Source organism: Phoxinus phoxinus (assembly GCF_949152265.1).
Source record: "Phoxinus phoxinus genome assembly, chromosome: 8".
NCBI lineage: Eukaryota > Metazoa > Chordata > Actinopteri > Cypriniformes > Leuciscidae > Phoxinus > Phoxinus phoxinus.
This window is the reverse complement of record NC_136883.1, coordinates 33,942,654-33,962,071: the sequence shown is the minus strand read 5'-3', so window position 1 is coordinate 33,962,071 and position 19,418 is coordinate 33,942,654. Positions and strand designations below refer to the sequence as shown.

General features: G+C 37.7%; 3 protein-coding genes across 4 annotated transcripts in view; all 3 read right to left on the bottom strand.

Moving 5' to 3' along the window:
- Positions 1 to 5,434, bottom strand: part of cd81b (CD81 molecule b) — a 123,544-nt gene extending 118,110 nt beyond the window's left edge. Inside the window, exon 1 of the mRNA XM_079620885.1 lies at positions 5,431 to 5,434. The gene's annotated coding sequence lies outside the window, so the exon portion shown is untranslated. The remainder of the gene's footprint in view (positions 1 to 5,430) is intronic.
- The window catches only part of pik3c2a (phosphatidylinositol-4-phosphate 3-kinase, catalytic subunit type 2 alpha), a 109,493-nt gene that overhangs the window by 66,785 nt on the left and 23,290 nt on the right, over positions 1 to 19,418 (bottom strand). The window contains exons 16-33 of one of the 2 annotated variants that reach the window (XR_013798575.1): positions 18,660 to 18,848; positions 18,320 to 18,413; positions 16,975 to 17,069; positions 15,991 to 16,171; positions 13,586 to 13,690; positions 13,071 to 13,163; positions 12,564 to 12,693; positions 11,638 to 11,774; positions 11,377 to 11,546; positions 11,130 to 11,286; positions 10,808 to 10,917; positions 10,017 to 10,224; positions 9,758 to 9,882; positions 9,560 to 9,677; positions 9,056 to 9,137; positions 8,841 to 8,950; positions 8,629 to 8,754; positions 8,294 to 8,549 (exon numbers count right to left, since the gene is read on the bottom strand). Coding sequence is in view for 1 of the 2 variants with exons in the window: in XM_079620868.1 (XP_079476994.1) it covers positions 8,367 to 8,549; positions 8,629 to 8,754; positions 8,841 to 8,950; positions 9,056 to 9,137; positions 9,560 to 9,677; positions 9,758 to 9,882; positions 10,017 to 10,224; positions 10,808 to 10,917; positions 11,130 to 11,286; positions 11,377 to 11,546; positions 11,638 to 11,774; positions 12,564 to 12,693; positions 13,071 to 13,163; positions 13,586 to 13,690; positions 15,991 to 16,171; positions 16,975 to 17,069; positions 18,320 to 18,413; positions 18,660 to 18,848 (2,413 nt within the window). In the remaining variant the exon portion in view is untranslated. Of the gene's footprint in view, positions 1 to 8,251; positions 8,550 to 8,628; positions 8,755 to 8,840; positions 8,951 to 9,055; positions 9,138 to 9,559; positions 9,678 to 9,757; positions 9,883 to 10,016; positions 10,225 to 10,807; positions 10,918 to 11,129; positions 11,287 to 11,376; positions 11,547 to 11,637; positions 11,775 to 12,563; positions 12,694 to 13,070; positions 13,164 to 13,585; positions 13,691 to 15,990; positions 16,172 to 16,974; positions 17,070 to 18,319; positions 18,414 to 18,659; positions 18,849 to 19,418 lie in introns of those variants that run through there. The other variant, XM_079620868.1, reaches the window with a different exon arrangement.
- LOC307003111 (protein phosphatase 1 regulatory subunit 15B) lies at positions 1,647 to 5,357 on the bottom strand. The gene is made up of 3 exons (XM_079621227.1): positions 4,955 to 5,357; positions 2,648 to 3,738; positions 1,647 to 2,421 (listed from the first exon to the last, which is right to left on the bottom strand). Exons 1-3 carry the CDS (start codon positions 5,085 to 5,087, stop codon positions 2,203 to 2,205), a joined length of 1,443 nt encoding a protein of 480 aa, XP_079477353.1. The 5' UTR covers positions 5,088 to 5,357; the 3' UTR covers positions 1,647 to 2,202.

Below are 19,418 nucleotides of genomic sequence, written 5' to 3'. Positions count from 1 at the left end.
AAAACTGCATGCTCTCAGATCTGTTGCTTTCTAAACTGACAGTTTGAACAAGCTAAGAGGAAAGCACAAGTGAGCTTTCATGTTACTAGCGTCAAACACTTTTTATAATGGCATATGTCCACCTTTATGTGATCAATAACAATGTTTGAATCGCCATCCAATTAACTCAAGGTCAAGGACAAAGCATCATTAAACGAGACCCGCAGTCTGCTGTAAGATTGCGTAAACGATTGCTTGTCTTTGCAGCATGTAAGTGTGTGTTGCGGCCGCGGTGTCGAGGGGAGATGCTAATTGATTTCTCGTCAAGGGAGAGAGTTTCATCACGCTTTGTTTTTAACCCTCTCTTACACACGGCGCTCTCACAGGAGTTCTCCACCTCTGCAGTCTCAGTCTGAGACACAATCAACTAGTGAGATCAACCAAAACAAACGAGCCGAGACAGCGGTCGAGGAAACACTATTGTGCATTTAACAAACGCAGGACGTGATCATGGAACATGGCTTTCTTAGACGAGATGCATGCTTGAGCCCTTTTAACTTGTAGTGGCCTGTCTTAAAAATATATCAGTGCCATTGTTTCCTCAAAATGCACACAAGTAATGTTGTTTTCTTTCTAAGACACGTATATAAAAGCTACTTTAATGTCCTAATTGAACTAAGGCCGTCTGTGAAACCGGGCCTTGAAGTGTGACTGTAGAAAATACAAAAAAAAAAGCTAGAGTTACTAAGAGACATTTTATTCATTCTCGAGTACAAATTGCAATGATCAGGTAAGTCAAGTTTAGCAAATATCTGATAATAGTAATATCTTTTTGTGTCTATATGAACAGAGGGAGTAGGATGACATTTTCAACAGTTTTTTTTTCTTTTTTCTTTAAATAAGTTTACTACAATCACCAAGGCTGCATTTATTTAAACAAAAATACAGTAACATTTTTAAAATTGTGGAATATAAGTACAATTTAAAATAACGTTTTTTTATTTGAATGTATTTTAAAATCAAAGCTGAATTTTTAATTATGAATCCAGTCTTCAGTGTCACATGATCCTTCAGAAATCATTAGAATATGCAGATTTGCTGCTCAAGAATAATTTCTGATTGGTCAAGGTTGAAACCGGTTGTTCTGCTTAATATTTTTGTAGAAATGTGATACATTTGAAGAAATTAACAGCATTAATTTGAAATAAAAATATTTAACATTACAAATGTATTTGCTGTCACTTTTAATTAATTTAACGCATCCTTGATGAATAAAAGTATTAATTTCTTTTTTTAAAAAAATCTTATTGACCCCAAACTTCTCAATGGTGGTTTGACCTGGCCTTTTCTCCTTTATAAACTTTATGTAAGGGTTAATGCCCGACGAGGTGTCCATTGTCAGGTATTAATGGACTTCGGCGGAGGCAAGTCCATTAATACCTGACAATGGACACCTCGAAGGGCATTAACCCGCTTATACCATGTTCACTTGCCAAATAACACATTTTTAAAACATTAGTTAATATTTTAATTAGTTTTACAATCGAAATCTAACGGTTTTAGAACTCCTTTACTAGGTGTCCTACATCACTTTTTAATGGACACCCTGCAGCCAATCAGAATCGAGTATTCACCCAGACCATGGTATAATATAATTAACGAACTTTAGCAGCCTATTCTCACAGCATTTCAAACCACTGAGATAAACAATGGATATTTCACCCCAAAATTTCAATTGTCATCCTTTACTCACCAAACTTACTTGTGTTCCAAACCTGTATGACCTTCATTTATCTGTGAAACACCAGATATTTGGGAAAAAAAATTGTCCATACAATGAAAGAACCCCAAAACAACTGGACAAATATATATATATATATATATCCCATTTTGTGACAGTCAAACAGGTTTGGAACCACATTAGAGTGAGTAAATTACAGAATTTTCATTTTTGGGTGAACTATCCCTTTAAATAAAATAACACTAGTCTACTACTCCAACATATCCACAATTTGTGTTAAAATAAATACGTGCGATCAGTCACACTGAAAAGTCTGTAAGGCCTAGCAAACATTTAGTAGCAGTCAAGGTACATTGTGTGTTGGGACACAGCAGTGAGGTATAATTGTCAATTTAAGTCAATATAACAGTCTAAAGGCTGGCCTTGGAACTATAAGATCAATAATTACAATCAGAAGCAACTTTTTGCAGATCAAGGGCTGGTCATTTCTTCTGTACGCCGTCCTTATAGTTATAGCTCCGCAGCTTTTCCCTGTGTGGCAAACTAAAGCAGTAGCCAATGGCCTTCTCAGTTTCACTGATTCTCTTTCGGAATCGGTCTCTGTCCCGCGCGAGCTCTTCCCACGGTCCCTTACGTGAAGCTTGAAGAGCAAAGGACCAAGAGTGCATCTTGTGAACTTGTACGATGGGAGAAAATTTCACCTGGAAAACATTAGCAACGTGTTGTTATCAAGCAATGATTTACAACTGACATGTTTTCTAAAGCGACATGAAGGTGCGGTCACATTAGCGGAGAAATTTCATAGCCAAAAAGTGTAGCGATGTGTGACACACAGTTTCAAAAACCAAGCAGCTTTCTGTGAACTGGAAATATGCATGGGGAAATATTTGGCGGTAAATGTGACCACACCTCGAGACTGATAATTACCTTCTTAAAAGTAGCACATTTCCTCTGGTTGCCCTGAACCGCCGTCAGACCAACATATCTTCTCCACGGCACCACTGATAATGTCTCAAAGGGTAATTTGTGGCAGCGATGGCGAGGAACTTTGCTTGGCGGTGAAGGCAGCTTTGAGCGCCTTGAAGATTTGCAGAGTCTGGCTCTACTTCGCGTGCTCTGGCTGGGTGAATGGTGTTTGGGAGGTACTGGTGTTGCTGGTGAGCTCTGAAGCGGCGCTCTGAAGTTCAACGGGTGATATGGGTCATCATTCTGAGAGAGGGATCTCCACAAGGCCTCTTCTTCTTCATCTTCAGAACCTGGTTTGGACGATTCTGAGCCTGTAGACGCTGTGGATTGTGACGTGGGACTTTCAGGCTTTGAAACTTCCTGCGTTTCCGTTTTTTCCGCAGTCGCACTGGACAAACACGCCGTGAAGTGCATCGGGTGATACGGATCCGTCGAGCTGGTCAGAAGCTCCCAGAGTTTGTCGCTCTCCTCTCGTTCTCCTTCGAAACAAGAGCTGTCTGTGCTGCCCCAGCTGAACTCGCTGTCTGAGAGATGAGCCACTGACTGCACTTGACATGGAGTTTGAACATCCTCTGTTGATGAACCAGATGTGTCAGGATCACTGATGGGCTTTTGATGCTTCACAAAGTCCTTTGCTGAAAACCCTGACACGGTAAAAGTGCAGGTGCTCTCTGCGCATTTCCTCTCGGAACCTCCTAAGACGGTCCAGTCATACCCGTGTTTCCACACGGAGTGATCTCCAATATAGAGATCTTCGGTGTCATTGAGACACTCTGTTGCGTGGGACACGAGGTCGTCCACCAACGAGCAACAGAGTTCGTCGCTGACCAGACTGGACAGGACAGATCTGGAGTGGGAGCTCACGTCGAACGGGTCTCTGCCGAATTTTGAAAGCGGACTGGAACCCCCGACCACCATGTTTTTGTTGTTTTCAAACAAGGATGAGAGCAGGAAACTGTCAGGGTCTCCTGAGCCACTTGTCATGTGCTGAATGTGTTGCCCTGTCTCGTCTGTGATTCTCAGATGGACTTCAAACCTGAACATCTGGAAAACTGGGAACCAAACAAAAGGAAGTTACTGGACTTACTTCAGGCCATAACCATAGGGCCATTCTCATTTTAATAAATGTATATAGATACATGAAATATATATGCAGTATATAAACATATATAATGTATGTGTGTGTGTATGTGTGTGTGTGTATTTGTGATAGTACTAATAAGCGTTTAAAAAAAATATTAAAATGTAAAAATACAAAACTAAAGTGAAAATAATACAAATACTATTCATACTAATCTTAATATATAAGTAAATAATTATATATATATATATATTCTTAATATACAAGTAAATAATTATATATATATATATATATATATATATAAAATAATGAAATTAAATACATATACTATAGTATAATTATATTATCCAGTTACAATAAAATAAATACAAATAAAATAATAATGAAAAAAATCTGTTATTTCACTTTTGCTCTAGAAATGTGTATCAATTGGTTTTACTAATGTTATTTGGTTAACACTTTACAATAATTTTTCATTTACTAACATTAGTTAATATGAACTTAAAATTAACAGTACTCCTACAGCATTTATTAATCTTAGTTAATCTCAACATTTATTTAAAAAAAATTTATGATCAAAAGATATATCTGTTAACACTAGTACATGCACTGTGAACTAAATAAATGCTGTAAGAATATATTGCTCATTGTTAGCTCATGTTAGTTAATGCAATAATGTTAACAAATTAGACCTTATTGTACAGTAATACTGCTATGCGTTTCTTTATAATAAACTGCTGGTCATTTTCATCAACTAGTTGCTTATTAGCATGCATATTACAAGGATATTGGCTGTTTATTAGTAGGCTACTTATTATAAAGCACATATTAATGCCTTATTCTGCGTGACCATATTCTACATCCCTACCCAAAAACTAAACTTGACAACTACCTTACTAACTATTAATAAGCAGTTATGAGATTATTGAGGCAAAAGTCGTAGTTAGTAATAAATAGTAAGAATTAGACCCTAATATAAAGTGTGACCAAAAAAGTGAGAATCAAAAAATTTACATAATATGCAAATAAATTTTCACTTTCACAATAAGGTTAGTACGACACGCTGATATACGTTCTTATTTTTATTAATAATAACTGAGTGAATCTGATTATGTAAACCTGCGATGCCCAAGCATATGATAGCATAAAATACATTACAATGCAAAATATATGAATCAGAAAATTACCCGTCATAAAAGTGCAGCAGATGACCTGGAGCAGCAGTCGCAGTTGCTCCCACACCACGGTCAGGATCTGTTTGGTCCAGGGCAGAAGCATCATGCCGCTGTCCCCGAAGCGCCGCAGCGCGGTCCTCTCCATCCTCGCTCTTTACCCGCTCACTGTCACGTATTCTGATACTCGTCCCTCGGTGTGTTTTCGCTGTAGTAATTTATCGGCTGATTTTTGAAGCTTACTACCGACATCTTCCCAAATATGTGAGCGTTAACTCCGAGCGAAAGCTGGTGAGTTCCACATGATCACCAAGTCCCGTTTACACACCTCCAAATGAACGCATGACGGTGACTACCAGTCCAGAGCTGAAACTTATGAACGCGCTCCACTATAAACAAATATCTTTAGCCTGCAACCATGCGACCTTTGATTTGTCCGCTTATGTGTCACTCACATTAACACCGCCCCCTTTTACAATAAACCACGCCCACTTGATGTCGTAGCGCAGTGACGCATGATGGTTTGTTGTCCCATGCGAAATTATCACGAAGCCACAGGTTTTTACATCAGACCATTACATTAAGCTTACTATATACTCGTGACAATGTATTTAAGACACATTATTATTAATTTATTCATTTGATATGATTAAATAAGGTTTTGTCCTCGCTAACGTCCAGACTCTACTATGGAAAAAGCTGCTCTCTGCCAAGATGGAACTGGCATTTTTGTATTGTGGAAATGCGAATATGAATTCTGCATTCGATAAATGAACTTGCATCAGATCATGACTAAACTAAACCCTCGCTAATTATTATTGCTGAGGCAAATTTCCAACCTTGTTGCTCCGCTTCTTGCGTCATACATAATAGCACTGTTGTTTTTGAACAATGCTCTACTGCTCTAAACACTACCGGAGAAAATTACAAGAGACATAATGTCATGCATAATATGTTAAATGGTAATATAATATATTAATTTAATCTGTAACAGACCTATCAATACCAATAACTGGCCATTACATTAAATAAAAACTGTTGCACAGATTGTTTTGTCATTTAAATGATTGTCATTTAAAATGTATCGATTTTCCTGTGCATTACCGTCTCAAATGCCCAATACAATTCTAAACTACCAATTCTAATAGAGTTGTAAGATTAGCAACCCACAAAGTGCCCAAAAATCATGTGAATAGAAGCAGATGGAATTAATTAGCTTCCATTGTCATTCATTGTAAGCTTTTAATGAAAAAAAAAAAAAAATGAAAAAAGCCCAGCAAAACCCATTGTCAATTCATGCATACTTCATCATCATCATCATCATTATAAGCTCTCACCCTGGAGGCAAAGCAAATGTGTGCACCGGCCTGACTGTGTTTCTGTTCCTCTCCAGATGCTTTCTCACAGCAACAGCCCATTTAATGAGGCGGTACATGAATACTGGCAGATCTGAGGTCAGGGCTTTTTAAGACATTCAGAATATTATGGCCAATGACGAGGTGCACCTGAGCCCCAACTTAAGAGTCCCTAAAGATCACACCTACACGTCAGCAGAAATCATTAGTGTGTGAGGGTCAAAGCTTTAAAGGGACAGTTCACCTTGTCATCATTTACTCGCCCTCAGTGTTGTTTTAAACCTGTGTATGAGTCTTTTTTGCAAGACAAAAAAGAAACCGTTTTGGTGACCACTTACGTCCATTGTATGGACAAAAACACTGAGACATGTTAAAATATCTTCATTTTTGTTCCACAGAAGAAAAAGTCTTACAGGTTTAGAACAACATGAGGGTGAGTAAATGACAGAACTTTATTTTTTTTGGGTGAACTATCCCTTTAAGATGTGATCTTCAATGGCAGCTTGAGCCACAAATCACCAGTGTTGTGATCTTAAACTAAAATTAAAAAGATTAAAAATCACTTTAATTATAAATTGTAATAAAGCTAAAATAAAATTAAATAAATAGATGTTAAAAAAAACTTAAAGCAAATGTTATGGCATTCTAAAACTAAAATAAATAAAAAATTTAAAAAATGTGGCAAATACAGTTAAAATAAATAAGCTGAAGTACTAAAATATAAATAATAAAATAAAATTACAAAAGCATACAATGGATGTCAGTTGTCACCAAAACGGTTTCTTCAAAATATTTTATTTTGTCTTCCATTAATATATTATATAATTTTAACTCACAGTATAACACAAAGCAAATTGTTTCAACTAAATATGAAAATATGAATGTGCAACAGGAAAACTGGGTACAACTGTACAAGTTTCTGTAAAAAGGTAATAACAGGAAATTTCTTCATGACAATGAACTCTCATAAGTGATTATATAATTATATAATATATATTATACAAATTATATAATATTAAACGGTTTTGTGTTTCATGACTGCCCCCTACTGGTTAAGTATATTTGAATCCATTAAAGAAACTTCAGAACAAATAAAATCACACAGAGAGGTGTTCAAAAACATTTAATTTTTCTTAAGAGAGAGATAGAATTACAGCAAACATTGATTCGGTCAGGTTAAAGATAACCAATAAATAACTGGCCATGTTAATATCCATTCGAAATGTATTTTTAACAGTCATAAACAGCGAATCAAGTCACTATTTGCAGAGTGAGTGATGACAATCTTGAACATCGATGTACATAACTTTAAAAATGCCTGCAGGTAAACTCATAGATTATGATTCAGCTGAGCTCTGGCAGAAGCTTTGAGCCACAGGTGCCGTTCCCTTTTCAAAGAGGGTTCATTATACAAGTTCATTATCTTACAAAACAGGGCTTTTTTAACCACAAAAGTAGTGAGAAAAGCAAAAATGAAAGGAGAGCATGTGAAGGCACCCTGTTATTGTTCCCTAAAGGGAAGTGGTCTCGAGTTTGTTCAGTTCATTTGGCACGTTATCAAAAGCACAGTGAACTCTGCTGCACCCTCAAAACCTTACAGACTTTTAATGTTCCTTATTTGTATATGTAGAAAAGGAAAGTGTAAAAAATAAGCGGTTTTAAAAATACAAGTGTCAGTCTCTCTCTATATATATATATAATAATAATAGAATTAATAATATAAACTCTTCTTTAAGTGAGCCGTTTGGTCCTCTTAAGTTCCAAATGTACAGAACACGTATTTAACAAGGACTCGACCTTGATTAGTGAGAGAGAGAGAGAGAGAGAGAGAGAGAGAGAGAGAGAGAGAGAGAGAGAGAGAGAGAGAGAGAGAGAGAGAGAGAGAGAGAGAGAGAGAGAGAGAGAGAGAGAGAGAGAGAGAGAGAGAGAGAGAGAGAGAGAGAGAGAGAGAGAGAGAGAGAGAGAGAGAGAGAGAGAGAGAGAGAGAGAGAGAGAATGCGAGTTGTCCTGTAAGGGCACTTGCTTCAGTCACATGCCTTTTGTGGACGACTGGTGGGGAGGGATGGTTGTATCTAGAAGTAGGGCACCATGGTGAGCTTGTACCAGTTGACGGTCTCTCTGCTCAGGTCGAAGTCCTTAAGGCTGAGGGTAATGCCACCCAAATAGCAGTTCTCTCGCAGAGACTCTGCACTGAGCACGCTCAGTTGAAGTTCCCTTTGCTTCAGGGTTTCCTTACTGTAGCCGCTGTACACCAGCTACAATTAAAGAGAGAAGGAAGTAGTTTATTAGCTTTAGAGTTAATCATGCATGATCAGACAGGTAGGCTTAGCTTACCATTTCATTAAACGTCGGGTTCCTGGTCTTCCTCGCGATCTTTGTTTTGCGTTTGGAGGTTTTGTGGGGGTCTGGGAGAAGGTAGGTTTTCACATATGGGTTTGGGTCTGCTCCGTCATTTGACATCTGTGTTTGGGAGAAGGACAGATGAGATTTCAGAACGCACAGGATCCGGGATCAGTTTGAAGACGGACGCTGTTGTCATTTCTTACCAGGTCTTTGATGTGCATGACCATGATGAAGAGCGTACTGTTTCTGTAGGACACGGACAGCTTCACCTCACCCTCCACGCGGCCGGTGGTGGGACTCACTGGAGGCATCTCTGGAAAAACAACATCAAATACATGGAAACGAATTATGTTGTACCAAATACACGAAACCAGTGAAAGTAACTTGTACTATTATGTATACAGTATGACACACATACCTGGAGTTTTTGAGAGTCCGTCAACCCCCTCGATCTTATCATCTCTCGCAATAGGGTGGAAGAAGGTGTAGATAAGATCACACTAAGAAAAAAATAAAGAATATCAACTCAGTCACATTCATTAAAACAACCATTCAAAAGTTTGGTAAGTTCAGTAAGTATTTTAAGGAATGAAGAAATAATTTTCACAGGAAATAATGTTGAAATGGTCAAGACCTTTATTTTGTTACTATTAATCAAAGAATTCTGAAAAAAAGTATCGCAGTTTGCACAAAAATATAAAGCAATTTAAAATTATTATAATATTTCACTATATAACTGTAAATCAAATAAGTGCAGCCTTGGTGAGTGGGCTTTATTTCTCGATTCACATCATGTTATTGTAGAGCAATGTATATATTTTTAGTGAAATAATCAGTTGACTCCACATCACTCTCAGAGATTAAAAAAATAAAACCCTAAAATTATATTTGATGATAATATTTTAAAGCAAAAACTGTTCACCTGGGTGACCTCTGGTGAACTCCTCATCAGATTGTGCACATAGCTGCTCAATTCCACCTTCCTCTTGGATGCCACATCCTTGATGTGTGTGCGTCCCAGCACCATTTTATTAGGAAATCTTGAAACAGGAAAAAGATTCTTAGGAACAATGAAATGCAGGATTCGACGAATCACGGTACAAGAGGAAAATTCATATACCCGGGCAGCTTCCAGAGAGGGAACAGGATGGTCAACTTGTTGTGCAGTTCCTGGAACTCGTCAAATGTGCGGAAGACAAACTGAGGCTCATTCTGACCTTCCCTAAGGATCCGTATGACATACGTCTGAAAGAAAGAGGTGTGAAAAAACGTGTTCTTTAAGATAAAAAATGTGATTTTCACATTACTAACATCATACAAAGAGGTAATCAAGGCTAAACTGAAAACTGCTTTATAAAATCATCTTTAAAAACACTTACATAGTGCTTGTCTGGATTGTATCTCTTGTGAAATGAAAATATGGACGCATCCCGGATCCTGCCGTCCTGCTTTATGGTGTATGTGCGGGGAGCGAACGAGAGGATGGGCTCATCATTGGAGGGAAGGCCAGAGAAACGCAACTGGGCCAGATTATGGATGAAGAAATTAAACTTTGTGGCCACACTACCCAGACTGGATTCAATCAACCTGCAAGTAAAAAGGTGGAAGAAAAGAGATATTTAAAAGTGATCCTATTATGCTTTTTCAGATATACTTTCATGTAGCTAAAGATTAAAGTGCATGATAAATGCTGTGAATCCACTGTGCCCACACTTCCAAAGGACGAGGACTTGCGCTCGAGTTGATACCATATCATTATGGTTTGTATCACTGTGTGTATTAAGTGCAGAGGAAGCTTCCGGAGCTGAAATTCAGACATGGTAATGGCCGCTATGTTTCCATCACGCACTGTAAGCGGATAGACCAATCATAACAGACTGGGCCATCTGACCAATCAGAGCAGAGTAGTCTCTCGGAAAGGAGGGCTTTAGAGAGACTGAATCCTTTATTGAATTATTTTGCGGCATTGTGTCTTATGAGAAAATTCAAGTGTTTTTGACCTTGGATGCATGTAAACTTATTGAAGACTCCTTTAAGCAACCTTAAAACAGCATGATAGGAGCACTTTAAAACCAAATCATTTATTAAGATAGCAAAATAATAATATTATTATTAATTATTATTATCAATAATAATAATCTAGTTTTATAGTGGTTTAGTAGAAATCTACCTTGTGAAGAAAATGGTAGCCTCTGCATCTGTAGTCTGGGGTTGAAGAGCATCACACACGTATTTGAGATCTTGGACTCCAGTCAGCTCTGGTAAACCCGATTGTGTCATCTGTGTAAAACACACAAATACAAAACTGATCAATGAACAAGTAAAAAAAGTAAAGCAAGAAAAGGAAATTATGCAAACAGCAACAGGGTTGTGCAATGACTTGAGGTATCTCATTATTATCAAAAACATTTACACAACTAGCCCTTCCTGTTGACACAAGACCCTACGGATGACACACAGATGACTGTTTTGTTTGCAGTGCAGTGCATTACCAGAGACAGCAGGTTGAGAAAGAGGTTGGAGTGTTTGCGTATCAAGTTGTAGGCTTGTGAGCAAAGGTCAACAAAAAGCTGGAAGCGACTAGTGGGTCTCTCGCCTCCATTGATGACGTAAGCCATATCAGAGGTTAAGACGAACGGTGCACGGTCCCTGCAGAGGGGAAAGCATCATGACCGGATTAATAAAACTAAACAAATACAACAAACTGTGCAGTCTTACATTGTGTAACACCTCATTCACCTTTTAAAACTCCCAATCATTTGTGCGTGACCCAGGAACTTCCCAAAGTCTATGTGGAACATGTGGCCGGTGGAGCGCAACATGATGTTGTCGTTGTGACGGTCACAAATGCCAAGGATGTAAGTGGCCACACAGCATCCTGCGCAGGTGTAGATGAAATTCTCTGAGGCCTGACGAGAGACGGTTTGGATTAAGTTGTAATTGGTTCGACTAAAGCTGCCATGGATAATTATCCAGTTTAAAAAAATGTTTTAAATGTACCTTTTCATACTCGTCCTCAGCAGGGTTATACTTGCGAAGCCACTCGGCAAGAGGTTTGTCCTTGAAGGAGCCCGTCACACCATACTCCACCTGAATCTTCCTCAGCGTTTCAGAAGACGGTACCAACTCCACCATTCCTGTGAGAGCAAAAACAAACGTGAAGATATGTACACAGTGACAGTAAAATACTGTAATATCATGTTTTTATTGCACCAAAGTGTCAAACTTTTTTTAATGCCCATTTTCCACAATCTCTCTGAATCGTAGAGCTAAATAAGCATTTTTTGCTGTACCTACAGGGAACTTATGCACTAGCATTAAAAAATTTGGGCTCGGTATGATCTAAACATTTTTGAAAGAAAGAAATACTTGGTAAATGTGATGGCAAAAGATTTTTGTTTAAATAATGCAGTTCTTTTAAACTTTCCATCATTAAAGAACCCTAAAAAATATATAACAGTTTCCACAAAAATATAAGCAGCACTATTTTTTTAAACATTTATAACAAATGTTATATTATAACATTTTCAACATATATGAGCAGCAAATCAGCGTATTAGGATGCTTTCTGAAGGATCATGTGACACTGAAGACTGAGGTAATGATGCTGAAAATTCAGCTTCAACATCAGAGGAATAAATTACACTTCAAAATATATTCAAATAGAAAACATCTATTTTAAATTGTAATCATGTTTCGAACTAATCGAACAAATGCAACTGTGGTGAAAATAAGAGACTTCTTTTTACCCCAAACTTTTGAATGCTAAACCATTCAGCAAAAAAATAAACATATTATATATATATATATATATATATATATATATATATATATATATATATATATATATATATATATATATATATATATATATATATATATATATATATTTCTAGTTGGAAAACAGCTAAATAGATGGAACATACCTTTATCTTTACCAGTTGAGATGCATTTGAAGTTGACAATGCGCAGGTCCAGTCCCTCCTGCAGCCAGATCCGATCCATGATCCGAATCATCTGCAGCGCCAACATGTCCTGCCTCAGGTCTTCTCCAACCTAAATTACAGTTCAGACAGATAAGCGGTTTGGACATGAGTTTTGGAAGAGTTAAGCACTTTGTGCTTTATATGTACAGTAAGTACAAGATTTTTGTTATACTAATAATTCGACCACTAGAGGGCCTATTCATGACTGAGACTAGGGTTTCAATACTGTTTTTTGTGTGCGGCCCATTTTTAACGGCAAGACCAATTTCCATCAATCATACATGTTTAAGGTTTGAGTTCAATAGATTATCTTACCATTGCAATTAATATAAAAAGAAACCGACTGCTCTGTAACTACTGTCAAACTAATTTAATGTAAAACTATAACAAACCTTAGCAGCTATGCATTCTCACCATGGAGGCACACATACACACACACACACACACCTTAAACATGACGTTAATCTCATCTCCCAGTGGGTCAGCGTTAACCAGTGCAATCTTCAGAGGTACAGCGTTGGAATTGAAGAATGAGCAGGACTAGATTCAAGGGAAGGAAACAAAGAAGCACCCTGTTACAAAAGCACAACATCAGCCTCAGGGTTTTAGTTCGATTTACTGCTTCAACATGGCAACAAAGAGGGTCTGCACTAAAATGGGAGTAGGAGAAAAGATGGAGTTCAGTGACACTGTTCAGGCTTTGCTGACTGTGCAAATCTCTAGATCTGAAACAGGAAGAGAGGGGGAGCGAGCAAGGATGATAAGGAAGTGAATCACATGTGAACGCTTCCCAGCAAAACGGAACAAAACCTGGCGTGACTCAAGAACTGAACAAATTGTTCCTTGGATGTGTAGTTTTGAGGCCTTTATAGAACTGTCTGAGCTGATAAACATAATCAGATAATCCGACTGAGACTGTAGGTTCGACAGGATCAATCTTGTGTCACGATTTAAGCGCTCACCTTGATATTGAGTTCTTTTGCCACCAGACTGGGACTAATAGGGAGTCGACAACTGTTCTTTTGGAAAAAAGACTGTACCCTCTCGAGACCCTCCAGGAGCACCACCTACGAAGAACATTGAGATTGAAAAATTAAGTAGTGTAAGACTGGATGTGAATTCTTCTGACTATAGAAATTGAGCTTCTGTTTAACATAACTGATGTGTGCGTTGATGAATGTTTATATGTGAATAAAAGCCTAAATTAAATCTGTCCATCATATAAAGTGATCGAGTCTCTTCAGAAAATTTGGTCTAAACCGCTCAATTCATATGGATTAGTTTTATGATCTCTTTATTAACTTTTTGAAGCGTCAAAGTGGTAGTGGTAACTCTATTTGGTTAATAGAGAGACCAAAATCTCTCCAATTTCATCAAAAAGATCTTCATTTGTGTTTCCAAAGATGAACGAAAGTCTTACGGTGTTTGGAACGACATGAGGGTGAGAAATTAATGAAAGAATTGTCATGTTTAAGTGAAATATCCCTTTAGGCTTCCAAAAACTCTTTCTGTCTTTATTTAAAATCTACAAGTTGGAAAGTTTGAGTTAGAGCAGGGGTGTCGAACTCAGTTCCTGGAGGGCCAGAGCCCTGCAGAGTTTAGCTTCAACCCTAATTTTTTTTTAGAACACCTGATCAGCTAATCAAGTCCTTCATGCTAATTTGAAAATTGCAGGTGTGTGTGTGTGTTGAAGCAGGGTTGGGACTAAACTCTGTAGGGCTGTGGCCCTCCAGGAACTGAGTTTGACACCTGTGAGTTAGAGAGTGCTGTATAAACACTGTAAAACTAGTGAGTAGATGAGTTTTCCAGTTCGACATGATGTTTAATGTCCCAAACAAAGTCTTTTCTGGGTTTTAAGACTGATTCCTTAAGCAATGAATAATGACATAAAATGTGTTTATGATAAAAGTCTTGTAATAAAGAGCCTTATTACAAGCTTTCCATCTGCATGTAAATCACTTGTTCACATGGGAGATATAAGATGAGGCATTATAGGACCAAAAGTATGTGGACACCCCCTTCTAATTAACGGTTTGGCACTTTAATTCCAGCGAAGTCTAATCTTAATGCTGCCGCATACAATGACACTCTTGAGAATTGTGCGTTTAAGGACCTTGCTTTGGCAGGACCCTTTTCCGTTTCAACATGACAATCCTCCAGAGCAAAGCAAGACCCATAAAAAATTAATTAGTCATTGATTAAAGCTTGACTGGCCTGAGCAAAACCCAGATCTGAACTTTCCTGAACAGATTTGGAATGAATTTGAACACGAATGTGAGCCAGACACAGCAGTACCTGATCTCACTGATGCCCTTGTGTCTGAATGGTGTCAATTTTTTAAAATAAAAATGCTCAACACGCACATATAGGTGTGGTGTTTGGGTTATATTTTTTTCCATATAGTATATCAGTATAAGACAATATCAGATGATATATTGGCTGGATGAGCGGTAGGGATCAAGGGTTCATCCAAATACAATCCAATATTCTGACACAAGCCATTTTACTTTTGAGGGAAAAAAAGGAAAAAAATTCCCCCTCATAAATTGTTTTCCTAGGACTAAAAGCCAAACAGGCTTTAGTTCATAACCCCCAAAAAAAAAAGAAAGAAAGAAAAAAGAGATTCCTGGTATGGTTTTATAGCCCATTATTCCATTATTTTATGTTTATTCAGTTCATGTTTTGGAGAGTGTTATTAAATTAGATTTTGGAACTAGTTGTTGAGCAATTTAGAAACTTCTGCACTTGTTTTCCAGAAGTCTTTGGTTTGAACTCATAGATTATTATGGGTTATAAGAAAATAAATCTGCAACTAAAATGAATGAGCACAAGATTTTGCTCACACAGACGTTCAAAAATCGGAAAATAGTTTTATTCAGCAAGCATGCATTAAATTGATCAAAAGTGGCAGTAAAGTCTTCTGCTTTTTTGGAACAAAAAAATATTATTCATCAAACAATCCTGAAAAAAATGTACCACGGTTTACACAAAAACATGAACCAACTATTTCCAGCATTGATAATAATAAGAAATGTTTCTTGAGCATCAAAACAGTATATTAGAATGATATGACATCACAGATATATATTAAGTTTTTAAATATATTAAAATAGATTAGCTATTTTAAATTGTAATAATATCCTGTATTTTGATCAAATAAACGCAGCCTTGGTGAGCATGACACTTCTTTCAAAATTATTATAAAATCTTTACGACCCCCAACTTTTGAACAATACTGCAGACAAATCTATGAGGAATGTATTGTATGTGTAAGAAATCGTATTAACTATAATCCAAACTATTTTTGGGATGCATTTTACACAGGTTAAAAACACTAAACACGTTCTCCAAGGTGGAGGGCTCTTACCTGTCGGGTGGAGCTGCTCGCCTGTCGCACCTTTTCAGCCAGAGCGCCCAGCAGCTGCACAAGCCTGGTCTGCTTCTCAAGCTCAGTCCTCAGGCCAGATCCACACAGACACAGCAGCACACCTAAGACACGGTCATAGCGCTGACCAAACGCTGGGTCCTGCACGGCATCCCTCAGCAGCCTATAGCCAAACAGACCCCAGTAGATGTTATCTGAGCCTCAGGTTCACTTAAGTTTCACACTATAAATCTGAATAGCATCATATTCTTAAAATGATTATTTAATGGGGAATCCAATTTTCTACACTAAAGATCATTGTGAGATCATAGTAATATTAAAGGGATGATTCACATGTCCTTCCAAACACATGCTCTCATTGTTTTCTGTCCATCAATGCAACAAAAACGTTCACGTATCACAAAATACAAAAAGACATTGTAAATGTAATTCAGAGGAATCAAGCTAATTTATTGAATTCATTTATTTGAATAAATCCCTATATTAAACAGCTATATTAAACTGCTTGATTCATATGGATTATATCTACAATCTCTTTTTATTTTTTGATGTGTGAAAGTTTTGGTTTCATAGAATTCCAATAGACAGACAAAAATAAGAAAAAAAAGAATATTAAGAATATCTTAATTTGTGTTCTGAAAGTGTTTTGGGTTTAGAACAACACGAGGGTGAGTAAACTATGACAATTTAAATTTTTTGGATGAATTAGCCCATTAAGAAATAATGTATGTTAAAAAACCTCCAAACTTTATCCCCCAAAATAAGGTAAAGGAACTGAAAAATTGTGAGACTAAAGCTGCCGTATGTAACATGGATTGCCGGATAATTTCCGTCCATGGCAGGGAAACGCTGCCTCATAAATGATGGAAAATCTCATCAATAGCAGGGAAAGAGTTATTAGTGGTTAATATTTTAATGAGTTGAAAGCCCTTTAACGTATATGATCCCTTTCATAAAGAACTTTACCAGTATAGATAATGGGCAATGTTGACATTTCCCAGAGCCCGAGACAGCAGAAATATCACCAAGGCATTGTTGAGGTGACACTCGAACTTCACTGCCTGCAAACAGAAACAGGAATCAGTCAAATTAAGTTTTACTTATTGATCTACCCTTGAGAAAAATAAATGTGCTAAATTTTTAAACTTTAAAGTTTTATTTTAAAGTACATTTGAAACCATTATGTTTTAATAATCTTTTGTCTTGCCTTAAGGAAGTTTGTCTTGCCTTATTTTGATGTGATGACTAAAGCATATGTAAAGTACTTGATTATATCTTTAACTGTGATGTGTTTGACATATACATTTCAAATTACAAAATATTTTAATAGGGTATATTTTACATGAAAGAATATCAGTATAAGCAAGTAAATAACATGTATATGCATTTAATATTAATTTAAACTATAATACATTTTCATTCAACTGTAAATAACATGCAATTGAGGCCCTGTTTACACCTGGTATTAGGATGTGTTTTGGTCGATCAGATCACAAGTAGACGAGGGAGACACACACCCGTTTACACCTGGTGTCTCTTTTATCCACTTTCAACCACGTCTGTCCTGATTTCTTTGAGAGGAGGGTTTATGGGCAGTATGGGCTTTAAAAATAAGCTCGCAATTTTTTACATATGAACACATCGAAGAAGGAAAAACACAATGAGGTTTTGTTTCTGCTCTGATAGCCTCAAGACCACACTTACACTCTGAGTGTGTGTTAGAAATCAGGAATGGTGAGAGAACATTGTGCTTGGTAAGTTTTTAGTCTTCAAACCAAACTCGGGTCTTCAGCCGACAAAGTTTAAATCCCGTCTGGCTAGTGCATTAGGTCAGTAGGTGGAGAGTAGGAGTCTTTTGTAGCTGTTTCGAAAGCATTCGACCACGAGTGTTTACACTAAGAGAGCAATTCAGTCGAATACGTTTCCAACTACCTCTAGAAGTGGTCGAAAGTGGACAAGCTCAAATGTTTTAGACCCCGTTTACACTTGTATTTAGGGTCATCCACTTGTGATCCGATCGACCAAAACACATCTCAATACCAGGTGTAAACAGGGCCTAACTGTTCGGAAACATTATATTCAATTCACACTTAAGTATATTATTTCCTTACGTATCGTACTCTATAAAAGAATGCTAAAGTGTACATCTTTTACAAGAATATAACCAAGAAAATTAAACAGAAAGCATTTTGAAAAGCTGTTTATAAAAGAAAAGAGACATGCATAAACGTGTGTGTGTGTGTGTGTGTGTGTGTGTGTGTGTGTGTGTGTGTGTGTGTGTGTGTGTGTGTGTGTGTGTGTGTGTACACACCTGCACCAGCTGAGGGAGATAGTCAGCTAGCTCATCATCACTGCTGCTCTCGATCCAGCTCAAAGCCACTTTTCTCACCTCTGTGTCAGCAAACCTGAATATAACAAGCACAACATTAACTACATGCTCAGCTCCCTCTCCATGATAGAACAGTAATAAAGCAAGTCATGAGACCAATTAAAGTGGTCAAAAACTGTCGAACGAACAGCAGAACAAAAAAAAAGATCATACGGCAAAAGTGACACATTAAATGTGTCATATGCTTAAAATGAGCAAGTGCAATAAAAAAAGAGAGGGAAAGTGCACAATAAAATGGAAAGGAAGCGGGACAGACACATACTTTGATTCAAGGAGCTCCAGGGCCGAAACGGGCGACAGAGGGGGCCAGTGGTGCAGAAGTGAGTGGATCTCACCCATACTGCCCCAGTCCCAGCTGGGCGCACTGGCCAAGATTTTGGGCAGGCTGTATTCATATTCCCGACAATAGTACCTCTGGTCCCAGAGCAGCTGCTTGTCAGCTCGCGACAGCCTAGTGGAAAAGAATGCTGGGTAATCTCAAAGCAGAAAAAGTACTTCCTATGGGCTTCAAACCAAGTCAAGAAGCAGAAACCAGTTAATCCACAAACCATAAAGTAAGAGTTAGTCCTGACTCCTGATCCAAAGATTAGAGGCACACCTCTTAATGTGTCTGCAAATGGGCAGTCAAGCTGGGAGCCCTGCAGCTGTTGGCATTTGGTGGGCATTCAAAGAGACACACTTACAAACTGGGCATGGAGAGCTGCCCACCGTCTGAGGCTGAGCGCTGTGTGGCTGTCTTAAAGCTGACTGAGCTTTCTGTTCCACATCTGAGACATGCATTTTCAGCGGACCATACTAAACAACTGTCAGCTTTTCAGCTGCAACGTCGTCTCATCAATGGAGCGTTAATCTCAAGTCGTAGACAGTACAAGCCTGCTTTTACAGCAGGGAATTATATTCACTGATTATTTTCTAAAAAGTGATTCATATGAAAACTAAAGGGTTCTCTATGGCTCCATTCTATGAGACATCAAGCCACACAGAATTCAGTAGTGATTTGTACTCAAAAATCGAAATCTTT